The 11,287-nt window shown below is 39.5% G+C and overlaps 1 protein-coding gene across 1 annotated transcript; it reads right to left on the bottom strand.

Annotated features, from left to right (window-relative positions):
- Positions 1–5,474: 5,474 nt before the first annotated feature.
- Positions 5,475–7,306, bottom strand: LOC138361922 (tripartite motif-containing protein 59-like; the record flags this gene model as incomplete). Its single annotated transcript, XM_069320952.1, has 3 exons — positions 7,229–7,306; positions 5,861–6,529; positions 5,475–5,621 (listed from the first exon to the last, which is right to left on the bottom strand). Coding segments are annotated over exons 1-3 (894 nt in total), but the record flags the coding sequence as incomplete, so codon positions are not given.
- Positions 7,307–11,287: the final 3,981 nt, after the last annotated feature.

Genomic DNA, 11,287 nt, shown 5'->3' with positions numbered 1-11,287 from the left:
AAGAATGAGGTGATTTGATAAAATGCTATGCCCAAGATTACCATCCGAGTGCCGGCGGGGAAGTGTTTCAAATAGCTTCGGCTATCACTTCCTTTTGTCCGGTCGTGATGGTCAAGTGGATTAAGGCGTCCTGTAGTTACCAGTTGCGTTGCTTCTGGGAGTATGGGTTCGAGTCACTTCTGGGGTGTGAGTTTTCAGTCGCATATAGTCCTGGGGACCATTCAGGCTTGTTCGCATTTGTGTTCCTCACGTGTGCCCCAAAAGAATGAGGTGATTTGATAAAATGCTATGCCCAAGATTACCATCCGAGTGCTGGCGGGGAAGTGTTTCAAATAGCTTCGGCTATCACTTCCTTTTGTCCGGTCGTGATGGTCAAGTGGATTAAGGCGTCCTGTAGTTACCAGTTGCGTTGCTTCTGGGAGTATGGGTTCGAGTCACTTCTGGGGTGTGAGTTTTCAGTCGTCATATATATATATATATATATATATATATATATATATATATATATATATATATATATATATATATATATATATATATATATATATATCAGGGACAATTCTGTAACAAATGTTTTAGCATAAAACTTTGTACAGTTTAATAATTTCTTACCGTTTGATGTACCAGGATGATCCTCAAAATATCAATTCACTTAGGGTATATTACATATATATATATATATATATATATATATATATATATATATATATATATATATATATATATATATATATATATATATATATATATATATATATATATATATGGGAAAACTCAGTGCCAAATGCTTAATGCACAGACTACCCTATTCCAGTTTATAACTTTTAGACACTCAACCCACCAGGGGACTCGAACACTGGCCAACAAGGTGGCAGTTGCATCAGGGGACAAACTACCCTACTGGAATAGGGTAGTTTGTGCATTAAGCATTTGGCATATATATATATATATATATATATATATATATATATATATATATATATATATATATATATATATATATATATATATATATATATATATATACGGGAAAACTCAGTGCCAAATGCTTAATGCACAGACTATCCTATTCCAGTTTATAACTTTTAGACACTCAACCCACCAGGGGACTCGAACACTGGCCAACAAGGTGGCAGTTGCATCAGGGGACAAACTACCCTACTGGAATAGGGTAGTTTGTGCATTAAGCATTTGGCACTGAGTTTTCCCATATAACAGGAACCGATGAAAGAGCATCAGAGGTCTCACACTATCTCATCGCCTGGGAGAGGATTGGAGTTCTGGTTGGTTAAATACCCCAGAATTCCTACCTCTCTTATGGCTTTGAAGTATGGTGTAGTGGATACAGCATGCAACTGCCACCTTGTTGGCCAGTGTTCGAGTCCCCTGGTGGGTTGAGTGTCTAAAAAGTTTTAAACTTCAGCTACTGGAATATGGTAGTCTGTGCATTAAGCATTTGGCACTGAGTTTTCCCATATAACAGGAACCGATGAAAGAGCATCAGAAGTCCCACACTATCTCATCGCCTGGAGAGGATTGGAGTTCTGGTTGGTTAAATACCCCAGAATTCCTACCTCTCTTATGGCTTTGAAGTATGGTGTAGTCGATACAGCATGCAACTGCCACCTTGTTGGCCAGTGTTCGAGTCCCCTGGTGGGTTGAGTGTCTAAAAAGTTATGAATATATATATATATATATATATATATATATATATATATATATATATATATATATATATATCTATATATATATATATATATATATATATATATATATATATATATATATATATATATATATATTTATATATATATGCGAACAAGCCTGACTAGTTATATATATATATTTATATATATATATATATATATATATATATATATATATATATATATATATATATATATATATATATTAGTATATTTTGGTAGCAGTCTTTCCTGTAGACATATATTACTAAATATGACCGAAAAAGTAAGATTAATAATTCTAACACGAATTTTCTCAATCTTTCGTACATTTCTTTTCACTGTTGGAGGTAATTCAAAAATAAATTTCATCAACACAAGACAGAACAAGAGGTGGCATTAATAGGGTATTAATTTCATCAACACAAGACAGAACACGAAACAATGGGTATTGAAATGGAAGTGATTGTAGAAAGCCTATTGGTCCATATTTCTTGATGCTTCTATATTGGAGCGGAGTCTTGAGGTGGGTAGAATATAGTTGTGCATTAATTGGCTGTTGATTGCTGGTGTTGACTTCTTAATGTGTAGTGCCTCGCAAACGTCAAGCCGCCTGCTATCGCTGTATCTATCGATGATTTCTGTGTTGTTTACTAGGATTTCTCTGGCGATGGTTTGGTTGTGGGAAGAGATTATATGTTCCTTAATGGAGCCCTGTTGTTTATGCATCGTTAAACGCCTAGAAAGAGATGTTGTTGTATTGCCTATATACTGGGTTTTTGGAGCTTACAGTCCCCAAGTGGGCATTTGAAGGCATAGACAACGTTGGTCTCTTTTAAAGCGTTCTGCTTTAACGAGAGTTAGTCTGGCACCTTGACCTCGATCTATACTAACCAAGTGGACGAGTTAGAAGAGGAGGTCAGTGTACCAGTTACTTGCCCACTCACTCCAGTTGTTTTAGTCATTGACCTTGAGTAAGTTGCAGAGTACTGATCCTAGTTTATCTGGGTATTGTGCGGAAGAGGCTGCTACTGTAGATACATTGGAGGAAAGTATGGGTTTCCCCTTAGGACGATGGAGACCTAAAGGATGAGAGTAGAATTCAACGTGTTGTCCCCAGTGATTATCGTGAGCAAGTCTTGTAAGCTGCACACGATGATCCTATTGGAGGTCACCAAGGTATCACTAGTATGTATCATAAAACATATAAATTCTTCTACTGGCCCAAATTGAAGAAAGATGCAGTCAGGTATTGTCACACCTCTCTAGTATGTCAAACTGTGAGTTAACCCAACCAGACTGTTCCGAGAGCACCATTGCAACCTATTGTTGTGCCAGAGGAGTCTTTTTCACATTTGATTATGGATTGTGTAGGTCCATTTACCCCAGAACTAGATCTGGCAATATGTTTATGTTTACCTTAATGTGAATGACTACTAGATTTCCAAAAGTTTATGCTCAATGTAATATTAAGACTAAAACACTTATAAGGCACTTGGAATGGATTTTCTCATTATTTGATATGTATTGCGTCATTCAGACAGATAATGATGGCAGTTTTTGCTCTGAAGTATTTAACACTTTTGGGGAATCTTTAGGGATCGAGCATAAATTCTCTAGACCGTATCATCCATGTTATAGTCCCTTGACATATGGGTAAGGTTTATGTGCCTTACAGTCGTATTAATTAATTAGTATTTGTGGCATTGCCAATATCAACTGTCAAGAGGTGAAAATAAACGACTGCTTCACAAACACATCATTATACTTCATGAAGAGGTAACAAAGAATAAAAAACATAAACATATAAAATAAACACAGGTAGCCAAGAATAACCAGAACTCTTTACATAAAATAATGCGGTGTAATTACAAATAATAAGCACTGATTATTTGATTAATATTAAATGAATAAAGGTTATTCAAATAATAGTCCAACCAGATAGTTAGGTATGTTACCGATCAATAACAGGCAATATTGAATTATCTCATAATTACAGGTCCACCTCAGACAACTCTACCCACACTACTGGCAAACACAATGCCTACTAAACGTCTCGTCTAAACATTACCAATTAACACCCAAAAGAAAACTCTCAGATGCTCTGCTAGCCGAGAGCAATACTTATAAACATAATTAAAAATTAAAGAATATGAATTTAACTCTAATAAGTTGTAATTAAAAAATGTACATAAAAAAACAAATAATAATTACAGGGGTTTAATCATGGACACTATGTTGATACAAGGCAAACGTCAGTGAAGATTTAAAATATATGGCAGCCCCCTCCCCCTCCCCAACCCCACTAGATGCCACTGTCTCAATTCACATGAATAAATATGCAGTAACAACAAAAATATATATAATACTGGCACACTTCAACATGCTACAGTTAACTCAGACAAAATATTCAGGAAAACAATAAGATGTACTATCAATTTTCAAATAACTGAGGAATGAACTTAGTAACAAAAATGCTTTATCATGGTCCATGTTAGAATGAAGAATAATGATTTGTAACAATCCGCAAAGTCAAGGTGGAGTTGAAAGTTTCCACCAAACTTTAAAACAGATGTTGAATACTAGAGGGGAGAATTTTCCAAGACATTGGGAAGAAATCCTACGTTTTGTCTAATTTGCAGCAAGGGAAGGGCTGCAAACTACCCTGAATCGTTCACCTTTTGATCCTGTTTTTGGACACCAGGTAAGAGATCCGATATAAATGCTTCATGAGAAAATGCTTAGGAATGTGTTAGTTAGGCAGATCGCAGATCCCTGAATGATGTGAGAAGTAAACTGTGTTGTACGAAAGAGTTGGCTTTACAGTATTTGTGAGAAGTTCCGTAGGTGATGAAGCAGCGACGTGATAAGAAATTCAAAGCAAAACTCAGGACTTTAAAGATTGGTGATGTGGTGTTAGTATTAAAACCTCGTATTGGGACTTCCATGTCTCACAAGTTTGAGGGATCGTACAAAGTTATTGAGAGACTGGGGAATCTTTCATATAAAGTGTGTAATACACAGCATTCCATACAGTCTATGACTGTGCACTTAAACCGGTTGAAGGCTTATTGCTGGCCAAATATTGTGGATTCTTTTCATCATGGAGAGTTAACACTTAAGGAAGAACTTAGTGTGGGGAAAATGTTAATTCATCTTGTTTCAATTTCAGTTCCAGAGAAGAGATGCTATGTTATTTGTAGGATGAGAAGCATGATGTTCAGGTTACAATATTGAAACTGGTGGAAGGCCTTGTGATCAGTGTATAACATTCCTCAGAATATTGTAACTGGTGGAAGGTTTTGTGGTCAGTGTATAACATTCCTCGGAATATTGTAACTGGTGGAAAGCCTTGTGGTCAGTGTATAACATTCCTCAGAATATTGTAACTGGTGGAAGGCCTTGTGGTCAGTGTATAACATTCCTCGGAACTTTGTAACTGGTGGAAGGCCTTGTGGTCAGTGTATAACATTCCTCGGAACATTGTAACTGATGGAAGGCACTGTGTTCGGTGTATAAAGGAAAAAAAATGATAACGGTTAATAAGATGATTCTGGAAAAATTCTCCAGTGAAGGAAACTTCGTTCACTGAAAGTTTCAGTTATATTGACTGTGAGAATAATATGAAAGTGATTTTATGGCTGGCCTATAATGCAAGGAACCATATGATGACTTAACCTGTTAAATGGTCAACTGGAAAGCAATATACCTGAAAGGAATGTCACTATCCAATGCTGTCAATCTACCCTATGAATTGGAAAGAGGAATGCAAAAAAATGATAAACTTGCAGTTATTTGCTTCATGATCTCTCCAGTGATATCTTGAACTTTACTCATGATGTTGTTGGCTGAGTCTCCCAGGTGAACGGGACCTGCTGTTGTACCTGCCGCTGTGGTCATCATAATATCCAGGGCCTTCCTGATGGTCTCCTGCACCTGTCATTACGAACACAAACATTAATACTGAAGGTTGAGAACACTGAATACTCACCACAGTGTACAGAAACTCCAAGATGAAAGTAGATTTCATTATAAGAAAATATTTCACTTGTTGGAGCAAATTGTTCTCGTATTATAAAGTGTAATTTGATCTTGGTGGTTCTCTGCATCAAGTGTTTATACACTGACAAAACTATACTCAGTTGAGTGAGAACTATGTGACCTTCAGTACATACCTTCACTGAGGTGTGCACAGTGTTGACATCCGGGAAGAGAGCCTGGCACTTCTGGGACCAATGTTGTACCTCCACATTGCACTTCTCAGCTGCGTCTATGATTGTGTCGGCGTTGTCTATAGCGTTGACTGTGTCAAGGTTCACCAACATGGCCTGCAGCCGAGTCTTCTCTTCCTCTCCCCGTGATGTCATAGTCACCACGCAGTCATCCTCCTGTTCTAAGAGCTTCATTACGGCCTTGTTCTGCTCTACCAGTCTCTCCTGGAGTTGAAGGTGTCGAGTCTTCCAGTCATTTAGCTGTCCCCGGTATTCACCCAGTTGGGACAGTACCTCCTCACACTCAATAATGACGCTGCTGATGCTGCTCTTCTGCTCCTTCACCACAGAACGCAACTTCTTCCTGGCGACTCCAGTTTGAGATCCCATTGCCATAAGCTCGTCGTGTTTTAGTTTCCTAACAAAGGCCTCCATACCATAATTTATAGGGAACCGAGAAGCAGCCGGGGCACTGTGCTGGGTGCGGCAAATGGGACACGCCAGCTGACCATTCTTAATAGCTTTGTTAACACACTGGGAGCAGAATTTGTGCCCACACGGCAGTGAGCGAGGCCGTACATCATCATCAAAACTGATAAGACAGACTGAACACTCCTCTGGCTTGTGGTAATCCTGTGGAAAATAGGGCATAGTTACGTTGATGTGTAAATAGATATTGGTATTGCATTTACAAATAAATGCTTTATAGCATTCTAGACCGGGTACCTGGCTGTGTCAGGGTTCTTCTCTACCTCCCCTCCTCACCTCTAGTAGTGTGTGTGAGGTCAGATAGCATTAAGAGAGTTATAACGCAATGAGACTCCGGCTGTTTTTAAGGGAGTTTTCTTTTTTGGGCTCATCCACCTGCTCCCGGTTAACACGCCTAGCTCATGGTTATTCCGAACAGCCACAGGTTACTGAGAACACCCGTTATTAATGCCCTCACCTTCACTAGATAGTGACAACACCATCACTAACACATTGACTGGGTAAAGACAACACCATCATTAATGCCCTCATCATTACTGGGTAAAGACAACACCATCATTAATGCCCTCATCATGACTGGGTAAAGACAACACCATCATTAATGCCCTCACCATGACTGGGTAAAGACAACCATCATTAATGCCCTCATCATGACTGGGTAAAGACAACCATCATTAATGCCCTCACCATGACTGGGTAAAGACAACCATCATTAATGCCCTCATCATGACTGGGTAAAGACAACACCATCATTAATGCCCTCACCATGACTGGGTAAAGACAACACCATCATTAATGCCCTCACCATGACTGGGTAATGACAACCATCATTAATGCCCTCACCATGACTGGGTAATGACAACCATCATTAATGCCCTCATCATGACTGGGTAAAGACAACACCATCATTAATGCCCTCATCATGACTGGGTAAAGACAACACCATCATTAATGCCCTCACCATGACTGGGTAATGACAACCATCATTAATGCTCTCATCATGACTGGGTAAAGACAACACCATCATTAATGCTCTCATCATGACTGGGTAAAGACAACACCATCATTAATGCCCTCACCATGACTGGGTAAAGACAACCATCATTAATGCCCTCATCATGACTGGGTAAAGACAACACCATCATTAATGCCCTCACCATGACTGGGTAAAGACAACCATCATTAATGCCCTCATCATGACTGGGTAAAGACAACACCATCATTAATGCCCTCATCATGACTGGGTAAAGACAACCATCATTAATGCCCTCAGTAGATTATTTGGTGACAGATAGAGCCACCTATGTAGGGTAATCAGATAAGAAAATCAGAAGCGGGGAGCCACATAGTGCCACTCCATATTAGGTCACCCAAGGTGTGAGTGGTAGCAGTCGAAAAAACAGTGAAGATAGGTATCTATTATGTGCCACTATGATCATGTTCATTTACAGTAAAGTAGCTACCTATGAAGGGTAATCAGATAAGAAAATCAGAGGCGGGGTGCCACTTAGAGCCACCCCATATTAGGTCGCCCAAGGTGTGGGGCAGCAACAATCGTAAAATAGTGAAGATAGGTATCTATTATGTGTCGCTATGTTCATGCTCATGTTCATTTATACAGAAAAGTATGACAGTATATTTGTATAATAAACACTCAGGTGAGCGGTAGTTACCCCCCCCCCCCCCTATGGGACAGGTGTAAAAACAGGATCCTCGCAGTAGGGGCGGTCCCCCCTCACCAGCCCTCCTCATACTTGATGACCTTGAGTGTACCGTAAGAGGGACCAGCCTCCCTTAGTTGTTTTTAAGTTGGATATATTTTAAGCCTCTATACTTAAAGAAGGAGAAAAAGAAATAATCCTGATGATTTATAGATTATATTATCAAAGTACATAGGGTTAAACATAGTCGTATTGTAGGTCATCTCCCCCCACATAATATTTATTAACAAGACCTCTCCTTCTCGCCCACAAGTCCGTTGTGGGGTCTTCCTCCCCCTCCTCCTGGGACGAAGATGATGACTCATCATCTCCCAGAGAGTGAATGGGATGTAGTGCGCCTCCCTCAGGTGACTGACTGCTGACGTCATAGGGTTCACTCTCGCTGGTGGGGTGTTGTCCTTCCTCTCCTTGTGGTTCAATGACGTCACCACCTTCACTCTCGGTGGACATTCCTTGGGCTGAGGTGTTGGGGTGGGGCTCGGATGGTATGTCTGGGTGACCATACGCTAGGCTAGTGTATTTATTTAGGTAAAAGCGCTTATCATCAAATGCACTTAAACCCCTCTTAGTATTGAATGTGGTTGCCATCTGCCCCCCTATGTTTCTTATTTGTGAGTAATTAAAAGTATTTACTACACCATTACTGTGAAGGGTCTCTTTAAAGTGGTTATGTGTTAAAGATCTTTGCACAGCTCGGGGAATACCCTTAGCGGTGATGGAATTTTTATTGTCAAGCAAAAGCACACTATACATTTTGGGCTTGAGTGCCACAACTTCAAGGATGTGTTTATCTGACACCTCTGACTTTAACAGCCCTAAAACACCCTTTTTAGAAGGATCATACAAGGGGTGAGTTTCAGGAAAATTACTCGTATCCATCCACAAACTAAGGGGTTCTTTCCCCATCTCATTAAAGACATCTTCAGCTAGTAAGGTGAAAATGAAACTGTCTGTATCACTATACACCAGTTGTACCCTATCTGAATAGTGGTTCTTAAGTACCCTGTACCAAAAATGGTACAAGCTGTATTTTGCTAGCTCAAGAATCTGGAACCCAATGTAATTAGGATGAGTAATTTTAATGAATGGTCTGGAACTGACAGACAATAATTTATTGTCGCCTAAATGCACCATTCGTTTAAAGCGGGGATTCTTCACCTCTCGTAAAAAGGCCCTAGCTGAAGTCACTAGTTTGGTGTCAATGGCATAACGAGCTGGATTCAGTAGCGTTTTACCAAAAACACTGTTCGTCAGTAATTTGAAGAGTGTTTTCCTATCATTACTGCTGGAGGCATTTCTATTGTTAACGTTGGTGTTAACAAATTCTGCCATAAAATCTGACTGGTGGAACTCGTAAATTGCATGTATTGTTTCCACTTCAAGTCCTATCTCAATAAATAGTTGTAAAAGGTGAAGAGATATGAAATAATGTTTTTTGGGGAGATGATCTCCAACCAGTTTGATGTTTTTTGGGGGGAGGTGTGTGATGTTATTTGTTTCCAGAAGTCCCCTACTAAATGGTGAGATATCCTCCATACTTATTCCCCTATGGTGTAAACAAAGGGGCAGATCGTCTGTTAGTCTAGCTATTTCGGGTCTTAAAAGTTTGGTGTCAATTAAGAGCCAGTACCCTTTGTTAGAAGAGAAAGGCTGTTCTGTCATTATCTTCCCCCCGCTAATGAAGGAGTTCATCTCATCAGATGATAGTCTCCTTAGTCCCCCATGGGGCAATTTCCTAGTCATACAACTCCCATAGAGGCTGTTAAAGTCGAGATAAAGTAAGAATGAAGACCTATCCTCCTGGGGGTTAAAAGATGGGTTGACATAGCGGTTGTTAGCTCTGACATAACTCCTAACTGCAGTTGTAAAACCCCCTCGTATGTTTTGTGATAAGAGATTGTGCAACGTCACATCTGCACTTAACTCCAACGATATTCTACTACTTTTCAGGAAGCAGTCGTAGGAGTACCCTGGGAGGCTGCAATAGTGTGTCAATTCTAAAGAATATATATCATTTAGAATTGCCCTGTGGTGTGTAAAAATGTCAGCCAGTAATCCTACATCACACCTCAAATAAATGAGGAGGTAGTCTTTTAATGTCCTACACCCTGTAGCCTCCCATACTAATTTAGAATGTCTATATTCGTCCAAAGTTATACCTGATTTGTTTAGGGAGCTGTAGAACATTTCAATAGGAGGGAGTGTTGTGTCATTAAAGCAGCTGATTTTTGTGGTATATTCATAAGGGAAAAACTGCTTACCCTTTAAGAGTAGGTGGTGACTCTTTTTGGGCAAACCCTCTATCATTGAGTGAGTGAATGTTAAGGGGCTGGCTGAATCAATGTGGGTCTTTGCTAGGGATGAAAGACTACCTGTAATAAAAGCCAGTGAATCAAGAAATTTAAGCTTCCCTATTTCCACCTTAAGATATTTCGTCCCCTGTCTCATGAGGATATTGCTCTTAATATTTGAATCCATGGTAAACTCCCTCAAAATTAAGCCCATGTCATAAGACATATTATGGGCAATTAGAACTAAACTCTCCAGAGCATTCTTGTGGCGGAGGTTGCAGTAATTACATAGAGCTCCAATATAATTGAGCTTTTCCCTAAGGTGATCATGATGTTGAACCTTGAAATTGGAGGGGGTAAATACCTGCTCACAAAACTGGCAGTGAGTCTGTCTCCTAAAATGGATCATATCCTCAAGAGACATGTCTATTTCATAATGGTGGAGGGTAGATCTGATAATTTCCCATTTGGTAGCAACTCGCTGCATGAAATGAGTAACACTGTCCCCCCCAAAATAAGTAAATTTATCAACGACAGTGTGGTTCCTATCAACAATTATATAGCTGTATGCTATAGGTCTATGTATGGCTGTAACAGAACCTAGACAATCCTCAGTGCTTAGGACACACTCGAAATCAAAATAGCCCACATGGGAAGGGGCATAACCTTTCCCCGTATTTTTAAAATGGAGTGTGTCCCCAGGCTGAGGGTAAATAATTTTCTGAGTGATGTCGCAGGAAGAAGAGTGATTTGTTAGCTCAGACGAATTTTGATATTCTGAGAGACAGTTTCTACAGAAGACTGTCTTTCGTTTGTGGCTGCGAGTAAAGTTCCGAAGGAACTTATCGAACTCTTTTATCAAGGTCACATGAGATTCCCCCAATAACAAT

Source organism: Procambarus clarkii, unplaced genomic scaffold (assembly GCF_040958095.1).
Source record: "Procambarus clarkii isolate CNS0578487 unplaced genomic scaffold, FALCON_Pclarkii_2.0 HiC_scaffold_1012, whole genome shotgun sequence".
NCBI classification, from domain to species: Eukaryota; Metazoa; Arthropoda; class Malacostraca; order Decapoda; family Cambaridae; genus Procambarus; species Procambarus clarkii.
The sequence above is the reverse complement of the archived record's forward strand: the minus strand, read 5'-3'. Positions and strand labels throughout refer to the sequence as shown.